Here is an 18,363-nt window from a genome sequence, read left to right on the forward strand (position 1 = left end):
ATAAATTGATAATTAAATAGGCATAACATTGGCTGCACTTTATTTTACAGTATGTGTACTAACATGTACATAGTGTACTTACAGTGTATTCATCTAAGAAAGTTCTGGTAACACAAGGTAACTACATGGGTAGGGTTAGGTTTAGGGGTAGGTTCAGGGTTAGTACCTAGTTATTACATAGTTATTATAATTACTATAATAAGTACATATTATGTACATGAGGAACAGGACTGTAAAATAAAGTGCTACCATAACATTTCCTCATGGTTATTCAAATGGCTAATAAATTAGGTCTATGTACAGAACTGACATTATCACTAACTTTGATCTATCGCACACTTAAAATAACTAACGTATCATTATAATCACTGAAACTGTACACACTGCGAACTGAATCCCTTACTTACATTGTACGTACATCTGCACTTTGTTTTATATGATGAGAGAATTTGCGTAATTTCAGTCATCGAACATCTGCGCATTCAGCAAAGCTGATGAGTTTCTGCGATGCCTCATCTGAACGTCTCTGATTGGCCATTGCATTCCTAAGCTCAACAGAATAGGATGTGTATGTTTATAATGTGCAACACTGTAAAAACGCCTAAAATGAAATACATTGCATCATGAGAAAATCTTAATTTAATGCCACAATCTACACTTTTTATTCATATACGCTTTATTAGCAACAGACGTAATACATTTCATTTGTTTGTGGAGGGGCATTTTTGTCCAATTTAGTGCCATTTTTGCCCCAAGACCACATGGCTAAGCCTTACACATGCTCCGCATATGCGGAGTGTCCCTTTGAACGCTCAGAAAAAAAAGGTACAAAGCTGTCGTAGTAGGTAGTAACGTAAGGTATAAAAGCTAAAAGCTACATCTCTGTGCCCCATTTATCTCTACGTGTTAGATAGAGCAATGCTAATTTTGCTATCCAAATTCACACACATTTAACTTTAAGCTCCAGTTCTCACAGTTAACTATTAACTCTGACTTATATATATAGTGTATGATTTTCATCGTCACAGTAGATCACTGCAAATGTTTGCCACATATCATGGCAACAGCAAAGCACACAATATTTCTGTGACCTTGTGCTTTCAGCTCCATCCTCATTGGAAAAATAATGATATGTCTGTCTCTGCCACAAGACAAGCACATGTTTCAAATGTGTCCTGCTCAGAGTAAACGCTGTTGTGCAGAGGACAGACGATGTGCTGCTCGTTTTGTCCTCATGCTGAAGCACTGCATATTACATTATCTAATTAGTATTTTTAGGTTCAAACAGTAGATGTATACATCCTTATTTCTTTTTTTTAATGTCTGAGAACACACTCATACACATATCAATTAATGTTTATCAGTAATTGACTCATATTTCAATATATATATGCTATACCTTCTGAAATGAAAAAAAAAAAAAATACTGTCAAGAGTTTGGAAACATCTAGGATTGATTGATTGAATTTAATTTGTAGTTATTCTGCTTACCAAGGATACATTTATTTGATAAAAAAAAAGAAGCAATGGAAAAGAACATTTTTTGTAAAACTTAATTTATTGCTGTGATCAAAGCTGTATTTTCAGCATCATTACTCCTGTCTTAGGTTGAACGTTTCTGTTCAACAGTCATGGTTTCCACAAAATTATTTAGCAGCAAAAAATATTTTTAACATTGACAATAATCAGATGTTTTAAATAAATGTTTATTGAGCAGCAAATCAGTATATTAGAATGGTTTCATGTGACGCTTCAAACAATAGTAATGATGCTGAAAATTCTGATTTGATCACAGAAATAAATTACATTTTACAATATATTCACATGGAAAATAGGTTGTATTAAATTCCAGTAATTTCACCTTTTTAATTGTAATTTTGATCAAACAAATGCAGCCTTGGAGACTTCAGCATTATTTATAAATGTTATTGATTATTTAATTGAATTAATCTCCTGTGATTGTCTTTTAGGGAAGAGGCCATCATGTCCACATATTTTGAGACGGTGGACGATCTGCTTGCGTCGTTTGGTCCGGTGAGGGATTGCTCCAAAGATAATGGAGGATGCCGGAGAAACTTTAAATGTGTTTCAGACCGAAGGATGGACTCGACCGGCTGCATGGTGAGTTACCACAGGTCATCTGACATCGCTCTCATAACCACTGACTGCGGTCAAACTATCTGATCCACAGCACATGTTGAGACTCTCAAGCTCTCATTCCAGGAGAACAGCATTCTGGCAAATACCTCTCATTACAGGCAGACAAGTTTGTCTCGTGTTACATGTGTAGATTAAAAGGAAGGAAATGAGTACAAGGAAATGCGGTTAATGGCTTTTTAGGGTGAGATCTGCTCATAAAACAGGGAAATTGATGAGCTCACAGCGCTCTGAGCTGATGGATGAATCAATCATACACAGCACAATGGGCGTTGATCACTCACACACTCATTAGGAATGAAAGTCTGACAGTGATTCTGCAGTCTTATCAGCTGCAGTGCTTTAAAAGAATAGTTCACCCCGTATCTTTCATTAACGCTTGAGTCGTTTCAAAGCCATTTCTTCTGGGGAACACAAAAGGGCAAATTTTGAAGAATGTCCTAATCGCTCTTTTGTTTTGTAATGAAACAAGACGGTGTCAGATTTGAAGTCAGATCTGATGTAAAAATGATTGGTTCTCACATCTCCCATCACATCATAGATGTAAAAAAAGTAGTGTAAAAAAATTAAATGACAATGACATGTGGTATATAACTTGCAGATACTTGAATATTGCTTTACTTGCAAATAATATACTGTTAATGAAATAAAAGGCCACTTAAGTGTAAACAGAAAAACGTTCATGACTATGTTTCTTAACACACTTTGTTAAGATTTTTTTTTCTCTTTCTTTTACTTCATTACAAATGTGTTATATATATATATATATATATATATATATATACATTTTAATAGAAATAGCATTAAAGTATATTTAAGTTTATATTTTAGTTTTATAAATGCTTTTCATAAATGCTTTTCAGTGCCAGTAATTACAAAATTATTTATAAATTTATACTAAAATCCTACTTTAAAAAAATACTCTGATAAAGGTATGCTAAACTGTTCTTTTTTTGTTTTTGTTTTTCAACAAAGGGGTAGTGCATCTAGATATCTAGAGGCATGTTCATACCTGATATTAAGATATCTCAGTCTATCCAACCACAAGTGTAAAAAAAACGTTCAGAAATCCAATGTGCACTCTTTCATGAATGCTCATGTGATTCCCACCAACTGTAATCGCGTCAGTGAAACAGTGTCCTTAAGGGCTCCAGGGAAGAAGCTGTCTTGGTGAGAGGAGGTCCTTGTGCTCGTAGACTTCTGTCATCTGCATTGGAGAGTCAGGTGAATAGAGATAACGCCAAGGATGTGATGAGTGCAAGGTGATCTGGTAAGGCCTGTTTGAGCCTCTCAGGGTGATGGCAGATGACAGCCGCTGATCTTTCCAGCAGAGCGGTCCTGGAGCAGGAGACAGAAGGAGACCAGCCCGTGATGAATGAGACTGTCTATGATTGACCTGTAAAAAGAAGCAGGATGATGGAGTGTTTTCAGCCTCTGAAAGAACTTTCTCTTGTCTGGCTTTCGTGATCATGATGTTATTCTTTCGTTTGATGTACTTGAAAAATGTATTCTCTCTGGGAGGGATGAGGTTGGCTTCAGTCTATCTTTAACAAAAACACCGGTCTGTCATTCGGGCTTCATCTCAGTCATCTCTTTAGATCAGGAGACTCTGTTCCTGCTCCTGGAGAACCACTGTCCTGCAAAGTGTAACTCTAATCCTAATTTAACACACCTGAACCATCTAATCAGGGACTACTGGAAAATTCCAGGGAAGTGTTTTGGAGCTAAAGTCTGTAGGCCATTGGCCTCTCAAAAGCAGGACTGATGGCTCAGTTGGATTGAAACGCCTACATGTAAACAGCTCAGTGTGAATCAGATTGCAGTTTAGGGTTCAGAACATTCAGAATGTGAAATCTGATTGGATTAATTTGGATTGATGAAAACTGGTGCATGTAAATGTATTTGGCAGAGAGATGGACAGAATGTGGTTTCGAGTGGCATCATTGTTTGTGACCTTAGTTTGGTTCTGCCTGAACAATTTGTCGTCCGTAATAGGAAATCAAAGTGGTGGATGGAAATTACTTATTCATCTGATGCTCCTGTTTCCACTTGGTATTGTTATTTTGGTGCTCAGGTCAGACATGGTAAGCCAATAGCCTTTGAAATCTATTCATATTTTCTAGGGCTGTCCCCGTAGTAAACGGTTAGTCAAAAAAAAAAAAAAAATAAATAAAATCACTGTCCATGATTGGCAGATCCTTAACGAATGCTCCTTGTGGTAGTTATAGTACATTAGTCAGGAAATCCAAACGTGCGTCATCACTCATCAACCCCAAATATGGCTTATCATTGAAACATACAGGTAGTAGCAGCTTCACACTGCTGTTTGCTCTAACATTAACCTTCATCAGTGTGCTCTATTAAGTGCATATCCAAGTGTTTGTGTGGAGTGTGGAAGCTTTTAGTGCTCTTAATGCATGACATGATTACAATGGAAACAAAATACGCCAACACTTTACTCATACAGATAACCATCTCAGTCTTCATGCACTGGTGCACATCACAAACTCAAGCGAGGAGAAACTCAGCATATAGGCTGCTGGCCTCACAGACATGAGAAACAGAACTATAAAAAGCTTGAAATGCCTATTTTAAAAGAAACAATTTAAACAGAAAACAAGTGATTAGTTAACCATTTTTAAAGAAAACCATCACCCCTTAATTCATCACACCCTACTTAATTTAGTAGCTTTGGAACTTAAGTGGTTTTGAATAAATGTGATTTTACTGAATGGACCATAGAAAATGGTTTACTTTAAAATGTGTCAATTTTATTAGTTCATTAGTTATTAGTTTTACAAAAAAATTACATAAATGTAATGTGTGGTAGGGCTGCAGGCTGTGCAGGTATTGGGGTTTTTGCATTTGGATTCAAACTCCGAGTCTAGTTTCACTGGGGTTGTCTCAGGTTGATTTAAATTGATTTATACATGTAGAGTTCAGGTAAGAAGTGAGATGGGCTGGGTACAGATCTTATACGCAGAGAAGATGATTTTTCATGTCTTGACATGATAGCATGACATTTCTGTGTTTGGGAATGAAGTTCCACTTAATTATATCCAGCATTAGCAACTGTAGTACAATTTTTAATTTCCAATTTCTTTTTTTTTTCTTTTTTTTTCTTTTTTTTTTCATTTAATGACTGTGCCATTTTACTGCTACAACATTTATTATTAATCTCTTCCCCTCATCGCTTGCATGCCAGTGATTTGCCCTTTTCATGTCAGTTTACTTATGGTAAATGTTTTCATAATTATGCTGCCTTTTTTTTATTTAGTCAAATAGATTATTTTCTTGTGATTTTATTATTGCTTTTTTTTTTTTTTTTTTTGCAGAGCACAATCCACATCTTACTTTTAAAGTAAAAAATGTCCAGCTGATGAAAGGAACGTTTATCATCTTCAGAGTATTTCTTTTCATTTTTCATGTCTTCCTATGATCACTATGTGAAAGGGAAAAAAAAATAAAATAAAAAAATCTCTACCTACACATTAATGTCACATATCTTTCTCAGAGCAAGCATTCATATGATTGCAATTTTGCAGCAAATGGCAGAAAAGTGTGAAAGGAAGTTTTTTTTTTTTTTTTTTTTTTTTTTTACCATTACCTGTGATGGATTTTGAATCTGGTGGCCATTATAGACTTGTGGCATGGCAAGAGCATTTGTAAAGGCAGTGACATCATTTGTAATCTTGCCAAGCTTTGAATAGGGTCTGTCTTCAAAAAACACAGCGTATCCTAAAAAAATCAACACGGCACTTTCGGGGCATTTGCAGCGATCGCTGCCTAATCCTTTTAAGCGTTCACTTCACCTCTATTACTGAGAGCGTGGAGAAATAGCAGAGGACGGAAAAGCTCTGTAAAGTCCCTCATGTCACAGATGCTGAAGAGGCTAAAACACATGGAGACTCCATCCAGAGTGGTATCGTGACCTTGGCCCAAGTCAAGAAATCCAGAAATGAATCCACTTCAGCCAGCAGTTAGAAGGAAATTGAACAGCTTTACCCGAGTGTCAAGCTTGAGATCAGAGTGATCTATTTAAAGGTGCGTGTTGAATGGGAATGCAGTTTTATTTCCGAGATCTAACCATGACCTGTGATTTTCAGTGTTATATACTGTTATATAAGGAGCCCTAAAAATTGGTTGCATTATATCAGACTCTCTGAACAGAAACTACACAAGTATACCTGGGTAATAATATAATAAGTGTCTAATGCCACTAACGACATTTATTTTTAGATGACTTAAAGTATCCAGAGTTGCATTTCAAATCTTCATTGGTGAGCAAGTGATGGAATGCTACATTTCTCCTAATCTGATGAAGAAACTAACTCATCTACATCTTGGATGGTCTGAGGGCGTGTAACTGAATAAGAGAGCAATCACATTTCAGACCAGATGTCAGTTTGTTGTTGTTATGATGAAATGTCAAAACATTATATATTAATATAGAAATGAGATATGCATATAAAACCCTGTTTGGTTCTGTCCTCTGGAGCAGAGCGGGTGGTGAATGATGATGATTCATGCTCCTCACCTCATGTTTGATAATCCACCTCAGCGTTTCTCCTGGAGTGGGCGGTCAGACACAGATGCGAGCTGACTTTAGAACAACAGCCAGCATCCTGCTGCATTCACACTGCCACTTTTAAATACTTTTCAACAACTGCAATCTGCTCCGACTCATTTGAATGGTGAAACATGATTTATTTTGGAAGGAAGGTTTTCAGCAAGGACCTCCCAGAATGAAATATATACGGTATGTAGAACAACTAATAAGATCGTCCGAGTTTATTTCATGCTGAGCTGTGAAGGCTGATCTGTTGCCAGTGGGTGATCTTATTAAAAGTTTCTACCAGAAAAGTGCCTGCCCTCTAACTGCCAACAATTTCTTCTTCTGATTCATTTATTGCTGCTTCTTGTTTTCCCCCTCGTTGTCTGAACAAATGAAAAACAGGATTCTCAACATCTTGCTGGGATTCTAAACATTTCAAAGTGCAATCAAGTGCTTCCTTTGTCCTGTGGATGAAGAGCATTTTCTGTTTCCTCCATCATGTTCAGAAAAATAAATATTATTTATGAAAATATTATTACAATTTCAAATAAATACTTTCTATGTGGAAACACTCAAAACATGGTGCTGAATAGCACTAAAAGTGGTTAATTGGCTCGTAATCAAGTGGGCGACCACTTTAAGTGTTATATAACACCTATCTTTAAAGATGATATACAGCACTTTTGTTAAATAGTGCTATGTAGAACCATAAGAGGAACGCAGTTCTCCTATCTAGATTTTAGAGATGTTACTCGACTCTCATATGTTTGCTATGCAAGAAATTTTCTACAATAGCAAAAGCTGTTTTGAATAAATTGTAGGCTTTTCAGAGGTTGTCACGGTGTCTGGTCTGTGTTTCCCTGGGTCTCCACTAGTGGTCTCACTTCCCTATAGGCACCTCACCGCAGGCACTACAATTCCCACAAGCCCTTGCTCCTTCATCACAGTAACTGCAGTGTTCTTCAAGGGCAAAGTCAAGTCACCAGTGATCTTCATGAGCAGAGTCTACTCACCACGGACTGCACGGATGTGGTGGTCTTCTGCGCCGCCCTGGTGGGCTTCAGTAATTGCACTCCTGCTAATTGCACTCAGGTGTCTTCACTTCATAGTCATTACCCTGCCTATATTAACCAGGTCTGTTTCTGTTTGTTTGATGGAGTCCTTACTTTCCGTCACCTGGTTTCCTCTCGTTCCTTGTATTTCAACTTCCTGTTCCTGTTTGTTTGTTTGTTTGTTTGTGTTTTGGACTGATTTTTGGTTTTGACCCCTTGCTTATTTGATTCTGATTTTGGATTACCCATTAAATGCACACTGCTATTGGATCTCTCGTCTCCTGTGTCCCTGTATTCCCGATCGTTACAGAGGTCAAAAAGTCATGTTATCACCAAAAAAACCATGTTATCCTCAGGACATACACTGTTGTATGGCAGTGGTGCTATAAAGCACCTTAACGACTTCTAAGAACCACTGAAGATTTATTTATTTATGTGTGTTTATGCATTTAACCGAGTTGTGTTTTAGGGTTGAAGGAAATGACCGTGAACATAACAGTGAAGGTCCTGGTAATTTTCAGCCATTATCCGTTTTTCAGTTTAGACAAAAAAAAAAAAAAAACTACATCCATGTTTAATTTTAATTCACTCTAAGGCTGAATGTTTTCTTTCTCTTCTTTCTTTTATTAGACCCTTCAGGGCTTCTTTTCTGTTATGTTTTCTATGTTAAAAAGCCCATGCTGGTTTGATGTTCATAAAATTCCTCTGTAAAGCATTAAGGCAGCACATTTATTCATACACAGGGACCTTTCTCTTCCATATGGCGATTGTGTTTAGTTTCTAAAGGCGCTTAGTTTAGTTTCTCTCATGTATTTTTATTTCTACTGCAAATTAAACCGCTTGAGTGTCCGTCATTTGAATTTCCTCCCTGGAGTTCAAGTCAGGTGTGTCCAAACCATTATAGTGTGGGGATGGCTCCCTCCTGTGCCATTAGCATAGAGAGAGAAGATGCTTCCAAACCTTTGAAGGACGGAAAAATGAGACAGCTGGAGAAAGATGAGGTGACGTGATGGACAACACGGAGAGAGAGAGAGAGAGAGACGGAATAATGAACAGAGCAGAAGGGAGAGGGAAAGGAAAAGTGAAACAAGATGAAGTACCATAAGAAGGGATATATGCTGAACGAGAGCAGAATATAACGAGGGAAGAGAGAGAGCAGCACACATGTGGAATCATTATTCTGAAGGACTTTTACAGGGACTGTTCTGCCAGCTGTGATTTTTGTAGATCTCAAGAAAGCCGTGCAGCAGGGTTCGCTCACCAATGCCAAGTCAGAGTAAAAATTGCCTTTGGCAAGTCATTGCAGTGACTCGCCAGTTGGCTGGAAACTTTATAAGGAAATGCAACATAATACATGGCTTAAACAATGTAACTGTTGCAAGATATGTAAAGTGCTTACAGAAAAGAACATCTGTCACGGCTCACACAGCTTAGATTTAGATCTCAATCTATTACCATATAAATTTATTACTTAAGGTTTTTTTTTTTTTTTTTTTTTTTTTTTTTTTTTGAATAACTTTGTTATTCAATGCCTCAATTAAATGGATAGTTCACCCAAAAATGAAAATTCGCTATAAAAAGTAAATCACCCACCATCCATGGTGTAGATGCATTTGTTTCTTTGGCAAAACAGATTTGGAGAAATGTAGCATTACATGACTTGCCCAGGAATGGATTCTCTTCAGTGAATGGGTGCCGTCAGATTGAGAGTCCAAATAAACTGACAAAAACATCACAATAATCCAGAAGTACTCCAGTCCACTCCAGTCCATCAATTAACGTCCCGTGAATAGAAAAGCTGTGTGTTTATCAGAAACAAACCCAGCATTAAGGCATTTTAATTTTAAAGCATTGCTTCTGGCTAAAATGTGTTTTTGACTGTTTTATTTTGTAAATGTTGTTTGATCTGTGCATGCATATTGCTCTCTTGATTCAGATTCACACAACTTTTTTTTTTTTTTTCACTTGAGGAAGTGTTATTTTGGCTTCACAGGATGTTAACTGTGATTGGAGTGGTGTGGATTATTGTAATGTTTTTATCAGCTGCTTGGACTATACAAATAAATGTACATTTTGACCTGTCTTGGAGTCAGAATTTGGGGCAATATATATATATATATATATATATATATATATATATATATATATATATATTTTTTTTTTATTTTTTTTTTCTCAATTTAATTTTTTCAATTGGCAAATACGCCAGAATATGCTGCTCAGATTGAATTGTATCAAATTGCATTGGACTGAACAATAAGGCAGTTCATAAGTGGCCCCATTATTTTGCTTTCTGGGCATTTTAACACCTTGAAAAACGGAATAAAAGGGTTTACTTGTCTAAGTGCTCTTCAAGTGAACTTCATCAAATAGAGACGCTTGTACTTCACTCTTGATTTGCAGCAATCCTGCGTTAATCATAAAATCCTTTTTTTTTTTTTTTGGTGTGTTTTCCTGTTTTGGCACCATCTGATAAGGTCAAGTTGAGATCTGGATGCCAAGAACAAAGGAACTTGTATGTCAGCTGCGCATTAATCAAATGAAAGGAGGTCTAAACTCACAGCAGCGTTCACAATCGGCAGAGCGGTGCACAATCAGAGTTATTCTACAGAAGGCTGCCATTTCAATTTCTGCTCCTTTAATAGTTTAATGAATGCAAGTATTATGCACAGCAGATATTATCTCCTATCTGAGATGAGGTGCCAATGGAGACAAAATAACAAAACGGCCGTTAGAATTATTTTCCTTCCCATAACCTTTTGCTGTCTCGTTGTGAGGTTTTTACATTAATTGCCTGTAATGTTTCCTGAAATGGTTGATACTGTTTTGTCTGGGATTGGAGATGATTTTCCTTCTTTCCCTGTTTATGAAGCTGCTTTAAGGAGCATCATTGCATGCACTGAATTATGTTATTTTGCAGCATTCGATGACTGTGCCAGTCCTGAAAAACTCAAGCCGCCATTGACCCACAGGTCAAACATCCCTCCGAAATAGCTTTATTAGGTCACGCATGTAATTCAGACACTTAATAATGAGGGACATGCATTCATTAAGATGAAGGCAGCCGCTTAATTGCACAGTGTCTGATTAAAAACCTGGAGGTGATTAGATTGACTAATGAGAGTAAACGCGGAGGCAGTGGATCGAGCCACAGAGGTTGCTGTACTCCCTCATTTCTCTCGTCTGTGCCGTCTGTTCTGATGGAGATCATGAACACTCGTCTTGTTTAGCAACCACTGAGCATTTTACATTTGTGCTTTAGGAATGTGCTGTAATTCTTTAGACACTTTTTGTGGGTACACCTCCTTGAGATTTGTTTCCCACAGATTTTCTCTGTTTCTACTGCTCTGGAAAACCGTACGTGTTTGCGTTGTATTTATGTGTAACTTTTTATGAAAGTGGCAAACTGGGAAAAAAATAAATAAATAAAAAATAATATATGTATACTTGTAAAAATTTGTTTTCTTTGCCAAGAAAGTGGCAAGATGACAGCCTCTGAACATGGTCAATACCAATCTTACATACAGGAACTGGACTAAAAATGCATTCTTCAGTTATGGCTCCCAAAATCAATTCAATGGGTTATCTTTGTAATGCTATAAATTAATTACAACAATAAAATAAAACTGCATCATGAACAAGAACATGAACAACAATATCACATTAGACCACAAAAATTGATCTTAAATTCAACTTACAAAAAGTGCACTCATATTTGCCATGTTACATTCATTTAGTTGACTAGTGCTATGTGCTGTATTAACAAAAACATAAATGGTATTAATAAAACATGGGACAAGCTACACAATATCACATTCATAATCGATTCATCTGAAGAATGCAATATTGCATAGATTGTCAGCTATGCAATATCAGTGATCTACAGTTCTGTGTATTAAATTCATCTGAATAATTAATAAATTTACTGATGAGATGCGGATGACAATCCCAAGCGATTTATCGTGCAGCCCTTGTTTGTTGATCACAAAGTACAAAGTAGATGAGGAAAACTAGGATGCTGGGTGTATTCAATGTGCCTCTATTATTGTCTAGAGTGCAGGGAATAGTGCGCTGTGATTGGTTGAGTGGATATATCGCATGCTGCAACAAAGGGAGACGGTTTGGAGAAAAAGGGAGAAAGCATGACCTAATAACTCAGCGAATATTGCATGATTGAAAACAATCAAAAATACAAAATTTCCTTATGTTGTATTAAGGGGCTTTTCATTTTTATCTACAGGCTAATGAACGCTTTTGAACGAAAAGTCCTGACCTTGGCCGTTGGTCCACTGTACAAGCATACATATCGATGTGTACAAGGGTGCACGTTCATGAGATTTTATTTGACATGCAATTTACCCTGACTCACACCATTAAAAAAAAAAAAGAAAAGAAAAAAAAAAAAGTTGTGAGAAATCATAAATAATAGGCTAAAACTGCGACATGAAGAACTGGAAATTGTACAAGAAGTAGAATATTAACTTTTAATGTTTAATTACATGTAAAAAACAATCAAAACAATCAAGCAACAATCGTGGCTTATTGTTGCATGATATGGGCTAGGCCTAGTTCTAACACATATATAGTTACATTGATGTCACAAATTGAAACTTACATTTAATTATTTGCTTATTTATGTCTGCAGGTCTTACATATTTATTTGTTATCTGGCCTTTTTAAACACATTTCATGCCTATATACAGAGCCCATGAAATGCCGAAACTTATGTTAATGAATTAAGAAATGTATCACTTTGTATTGTTTCTTTGCATTAATTAAAACATGTTTAATTAATAATTAATCCATTTAAAATAAATACATACATACATACAGTTTCATATACAGAGTTTGGCCATGCGGGAGATTGGAGTACAACATAAAATGTAAAAAATAAATATATAAACAGATTAATTAGTCAACACAATAGAATGTAAGATTTTTTTTTTTTTTTTTTTTTTTTTTTTTTCATTTAATAAGAAAACAGCCCTTGATTTACGACATTCGTTTCCAAACACAGAAACCAGGTAGAGCTCAGCACGGGTCTCAATCCTATGCCCTATAGCCAGCCCTTGGCTCATCTTTTTTCTCTCTCACCATTAAAATAGTTCTGTTTTGTTTTTAATTGAAAATGAATATTTCTTGTTTCATTATTAATTAATCTATTAAAAATACTTTTTTTTTTTTTTTTTTTTTTTATGACCAAGTGGATAGCGGCAGACAGTTCAGTTGATCACGTTTGATGAATTTAGCCTTCTCAAATCATCACAAATTGCTTAAAATAAAATCTGTAGATATTGAACACTTAAAGCATAGTACAATATTAGTTTAAACATTTTAAAGTGCACTGTTAGGTGTATATCTAAGCCTTTGAGTGGAAATAAATGCATGGAGGCGCCAGTGAGATCCCTTCATTCTGTTCTTCTTAACAGTGGAAACAAAGCCTGTTGCACATAAATGAAGTCCATACTGTCCATCCAACAGAATAGTAATCACAATAATGGTTAACTGTATTTATTTGTTACAGCCTATTACTGTTTATTACTGTTTATTATTATTATTATTATTATTATTATTATTATTATTATTATTATTATTATTATTATTATTTTATACTATATTTTGTAGAATGGGATCTAAAGTAGCCTGCATTGATTTCACAGTAAAATTCTGAATATCAATGCAATAAGTATCAAGTTGCATTTTTGCACTATTTGTGCTGTTCTTTATTGCTTGCTTGCTTTGCTTATGTATGGATGTTTACTTAAGTTCTTAACAAATGTGTTTTTTTTTTTCTTTATTATTATTATTATACTATTTTTTTTTTTTTTTTCAATTATGTATGTAATGTCGTGGGAGTTATAAATGCTGTTTATAATAATAAATACAGTATGTTTAGAATCCAATGTCAAATATTATATTAATACGAAAGGCGAGAGCATTACTTTATGCATTTGTTATAAAATTTTGACCTCATTATTAATATTGAAAGGGCTGTTAAAAGAACTACTTTTAAAGAATGAATTTTCTGTTGTTTAGATGAAAGAAGACGTGCATTATAATCCGAATGACAACAGGTTTTGAGCTGAAATGTCATGCGTTTGCTGCTTCAGACTCAGATTAAAATAATAATAATAATCACTGTGTGCTTGTGAGAGAATGTTAGAGATTACTGCATGTGTTAGAGATCGAAAGACTGAAGCATTAATAAACAACAGTCTGATGAATATTATATTACAGACACAGGACTGATGCTGTTGACTGTGATCCTTAATCAGGTCTATATGAAGAATATCTCAGTATATATTATCATATGTGTGTTATATGACCCAGTGTGCTCATCCTATTGACCCACTTGAGCATGCCATTAAAATGACTAAAGCATGATAACACTGCAAAAATCCCCCTGCACCACCCTTAAAAATAAATATATTTTCCGCTTATTCTTCTGATGTGCTTTGAAGCACTGATCTTTTATTTCTCGCTTGATGTTGTTGTTGCTTTCTTTGAAATCATCCAATCAAAGGCCTTTGGTCTTGAGATTCAGAGTCTTTGGTGGCTCTTTGGTACTGAAGCTGTGTGCTCAATGACATCACATGTGACCTCAGAGTGGCTTTGTCATAATGGTCTAATTGTATGCAGAAGAATATGGATATGAGTGTGGATTAATTTTCAGCTCAGACAAGCAAACACACTTTAAAAATTAATATGTTTAATATGTAATTTGCCAGACTACAATTGTCATTTCAGTTGTCGATTAGATCATCTTTGTGTTTGCTACAGACATACATGTATTCATATGAAAATTGTCAAATCATTAATGCGAGTATCAAGTCTGTATTATATCATCAGCAACAGACAGACACCTCACACACTACCAGCTCCCGTGGGATAGCGATGTGATACATGTCCAATTAATGTGAAGCTTGTCGAGTGCCGATGTTGACTGTTATCTTATTCCAGTCTGTCTATCTGTGTAATACCAAAAGCATTCTCTCATCAGAGATTCTTCAGTATAATAGATCAGGGAGCCCCTGAGCAAAGATTCAAAACATCAAGATTTACATCAAACACAAACTGAATAAGAAATAGAGTGCAAGCTGTGTGAAGAACGAACATCAGTGGTGTGACCTCAGCTAGAACATAATGAAGTTCATTTCAAGAGTATGAAACAGCTTTCCAGAGTGAAGTTCCCAGAAGAAGTTAACTGGTAAACATTTTCAAACTACCGTAAGTCTGTGGCCATTATGTAGGAAATCCGCCACCTCTGTCATGGAAATCTTCTCCATTACAATTATTCTGTTCAGACTGTTTAGCTCAGACATACAGTAAGTGAAAACATCAAAACACTGGTGGAAACTGATGTTGAGATGAGTATTCCAGAGGTACCTGGATGGCTTACTATTTTCATTAGAAATTCGAAGTGCAGATCTGTGCATACTTCAAGGGCAAATATTGCCCATAATCCATTGCGTGTTGGACAAGGATTTGATTAGAACTACAAATATGAATAAAAAGTGTTTAAAAACTACAAACATGGCAGGTATAAATAACAGGACACAGATACATACTTTTCATGTATTGATTCATCAATATGTGGTTCTTTTTTTTCTGAATTTCAAAAGTTTAACTTTTACTTAGATCAAATTTACCTGAGCACTATATCAAACCATGCCATTTAACTACTGATAGTGTAAGAGTTTTAGGTGAACCAGTAGTTAAAAATAGCCACATATCTATGAAATTATGCATAGAGAAACACAAACATGCGCCACCATCACATAAGCAGCACTCTGGGCACTCTTGTTTTTAGGAGGTGTTCATTTGCTCTGCCACAATACTTTAGGATCAATATTTTCACGTTCTGAAGGCTTCAAGTGCCAGTAAAACCAAGTAAAAATGCATATGCTTTTCCAAACGGCTATAATATTCGCTGCATTGCATGTAAGCGTTCTGCGCATGCGCAGTGTGAAACACAGGACGCTATAACAGGAAGAAGCTCCAGCGTATCAACTACCAAAGTCGTCTCTGTTTATCTAGCTTGGCATGAATGTATTTGAGAGTAAATGGGGTAAAACCTTAAGCTTTTTCTGTGTTTTCATCATGGCGCTCGCCGCTGTTTTTTACTATCTTGAGAATTCAGAGATCGACGAGACTTTTCCTGACCTGAATAATTTGTCACACTGCGCATGCGTGAAATGCGTTAAAAAATTTGACGTAATTAACGACAAACAACTAATTAACGTCGTTAACTCGCTATTTTTGACAGCCCTATATATATATATATATATATATATATATATATGCACAAAACTCTGCATTTGCACATTCCATAGCAAATACTTAAACTGATAACAAGACATGATTCCAGTAGCTGATTCAGAAGCACCAGATTTTCGTAGCAAAGTCAGAATGACCTCCTCTCCTAGGTTCACGAAACAGTTGTCCATAAAATGCATTGCTGTTCTGTTGTAAGTAATTTTAAAGATTCCTAAATGCATCTACTTTCGGAAGGCCAAATAAAGTGCTTTTGCATTTGCATAGATACACAGCATCTCCCTGACGTGACTGCTTCATCAATAACTGCGGTTATTGAAACCATGTCACTATCTTTGCATCATTAATGGCGACATTAATCAAATATTTCCACACAGTGATGTAGACATGTGGGGGCGTGTCTAAACAAGGTGTTTTAGGGGGCCGTGGCAGAGTCTTAACTTTTTTAATGAACATCTCTTTGGATTTGAGACTTTGTCTTTGCAACTATACAGATCTTCTTCATGCATCAAAAGCTTGCAACACTCTAAAGAAATACAAATTTTTAATCCAATCATATGACCCCTTTAAATGTGACAAGATAACTGAGGGCAGTTAAAAAGTTCAAAGAATGCACATAAATAAGCAACATGTGCGGATCGTGATTTTGAGTCAGTTATAGCAAAAAACAGAAAATAGTTATCATCAAATGCTACCCTTTGTTTTAAAAACAGTTGACGATAAAAAAAAAGAAAACGTTTTAAATAAGCTCCACATTATACTTGTTAGAAGCAGTGACTTCAAATGACGTGTCTTGCTGAAGTTGGGATTCATGGATCTGCCCAAGTCTTAGGTCAGATATTCGACTTCAAATGACATTATTGACCAGGGGTCTCCAAACTCTGCACTCTGAGTTTAGCGCCAACCCTGCGTGTATGTGATTTCCATGCATTTTGGATGATTTTATAAGATAAAGATATTTACATAAGAAGTGTTAAGCTGATGTAGCGAGTAGCTTATCCTAAACTGCCACAGATAACAATTCTGCTTCATTATGGGATTGAAATCCACATTATATGGAAATCAGAAATTATTTTAAACTCTCAGTGGTGGTTTATAGTGATATTTTAGTAAAAGCTTAGTATTAATCTCATAAACTGTAATGTTCAGCTTGATGCTAATTGTAGCTATATATATATATATATATATATATATATATATATATATATATATATATATATATATATATATATATACACATATATATAACTGGGGCTGTAACTGGGGCAGTATCCTTTCAAAAAAGTATTCTTCCTTAAATGGTGCATAGAAGTACCTTTAGTGTAAATATCAGTACCATATGCATTTCTACCTTTTTAAATGGGTACCACGTAAGTCACAGCTTTGTGTACTAAGGTTTCTGTTTTTTGTTTTTTAGAGAGAGCGTAATGTTTGCTATCAGTATATAACTATTTCAAACTTAGTTTTACCCCTAAACAAAGAAAGAAAATAGGACCATGAGTATAGGGGTCTTAAAAAATCAAGCTACTTTTAGTAAAAAAAAAAAAAAAAACAGACATTCAGCTTTGGCATAAATGTCATCCAATCACAATTTAAGATGTGCTCGAGGAGCATTCAAGCAATTAGTCTTAAAATGTTCAACCTGCCCAATGATACAGAGCACAAAAAAAAAAAAAAAAAGACTTACATTAAAGGAGAGACCCGAGCCGCATCAATGAGACTTTTGACTTGGGCATCTTAGTTACAGCACAAAATACCCTATCAACTACATGAGAACACTATGCTCGACTTTTGCACAAGCAAGAAAAGTTGGAGTTTCTCTAGTCTCTGAATATGTGGGCCGGTCAGTTTGACATGTCTGGATAATGAGTGTCTTATTGAGGCTCTGGATCTTTTCCTGAATTCTGTGGCCCTGCCTTGGCAACCCTTATTAGCACCCTTTCCTTCTTGAGAAACTGCTTTGTTCATCACATAATAACTCCCCACTGAGAATACAGTACATGCGCTCTCTATTGTTATCTGGTAACAGAGAGTCAAGACCAGCACACAGATGTTGATTCCCGTGTCCATCTCTCTCATCCCACATCATTCACAGTGCCCAGAAGGACTGCGGCCCATGAAGGACGGTTCGGGCTGCTATGACTACTCTCTGGGAACGGACTGTACGGACGGCTTCAATGGAGGCTGTGAGCAGCTGTGTCTTCAGCAGCTGGTTCCTCTTCCTGATGACCCCACGTCCAGCAATGTGCTCATGTTCTGCGGGTGAGAGAAAACACATGTGCATGAATATGAACCCAAGCACACAAAGAGCACGTAGAAAAGAAT

General features: G+C 36.0%; 1 protein-coding gene across 3 annotated transcripts in view; it reads left to right on the forward strand.

The window, feature by feature from the left end:
* Nucleotides 1–18,363, forward strand: part of LOC113084639 (astrotactin-2-like) — a 479,964-nt gene that overhangs the window by 303,864 nt on the left and 157,737 nt on the right. For all 3 annotated transcript variants that reach the window (XM_026254924.1, XM_026254923.1, XM_026254926.1), the window contains 2 exons: nt 1,971–2,121; nt 18,134–18,300. In XM_026254924.1, coding sequence (XP_026110709.1) covers nt 1,971–2,121; nt 18,134–18,300 — 318 coding nt within the window. The remainder of the gene's footprint in view (nt 1–1,970; nt 2,122–18,133; nt 18,301–18,363) is intronic.

The sequence above is a fragment of the Carassius auratus genome, chromosome 5 (assembly GCF_003368295.1).
Source record: "Carassius auratus strain Wakin chromosome 5, ASM336829v1, whole genome shotgun sequence".
Lineage (NCBI taxonomy): Eukaryota > Metazoa > Chordata > Actinopteri > Cypriniformes > Cyprinidae > Carassius > Carassius auratus.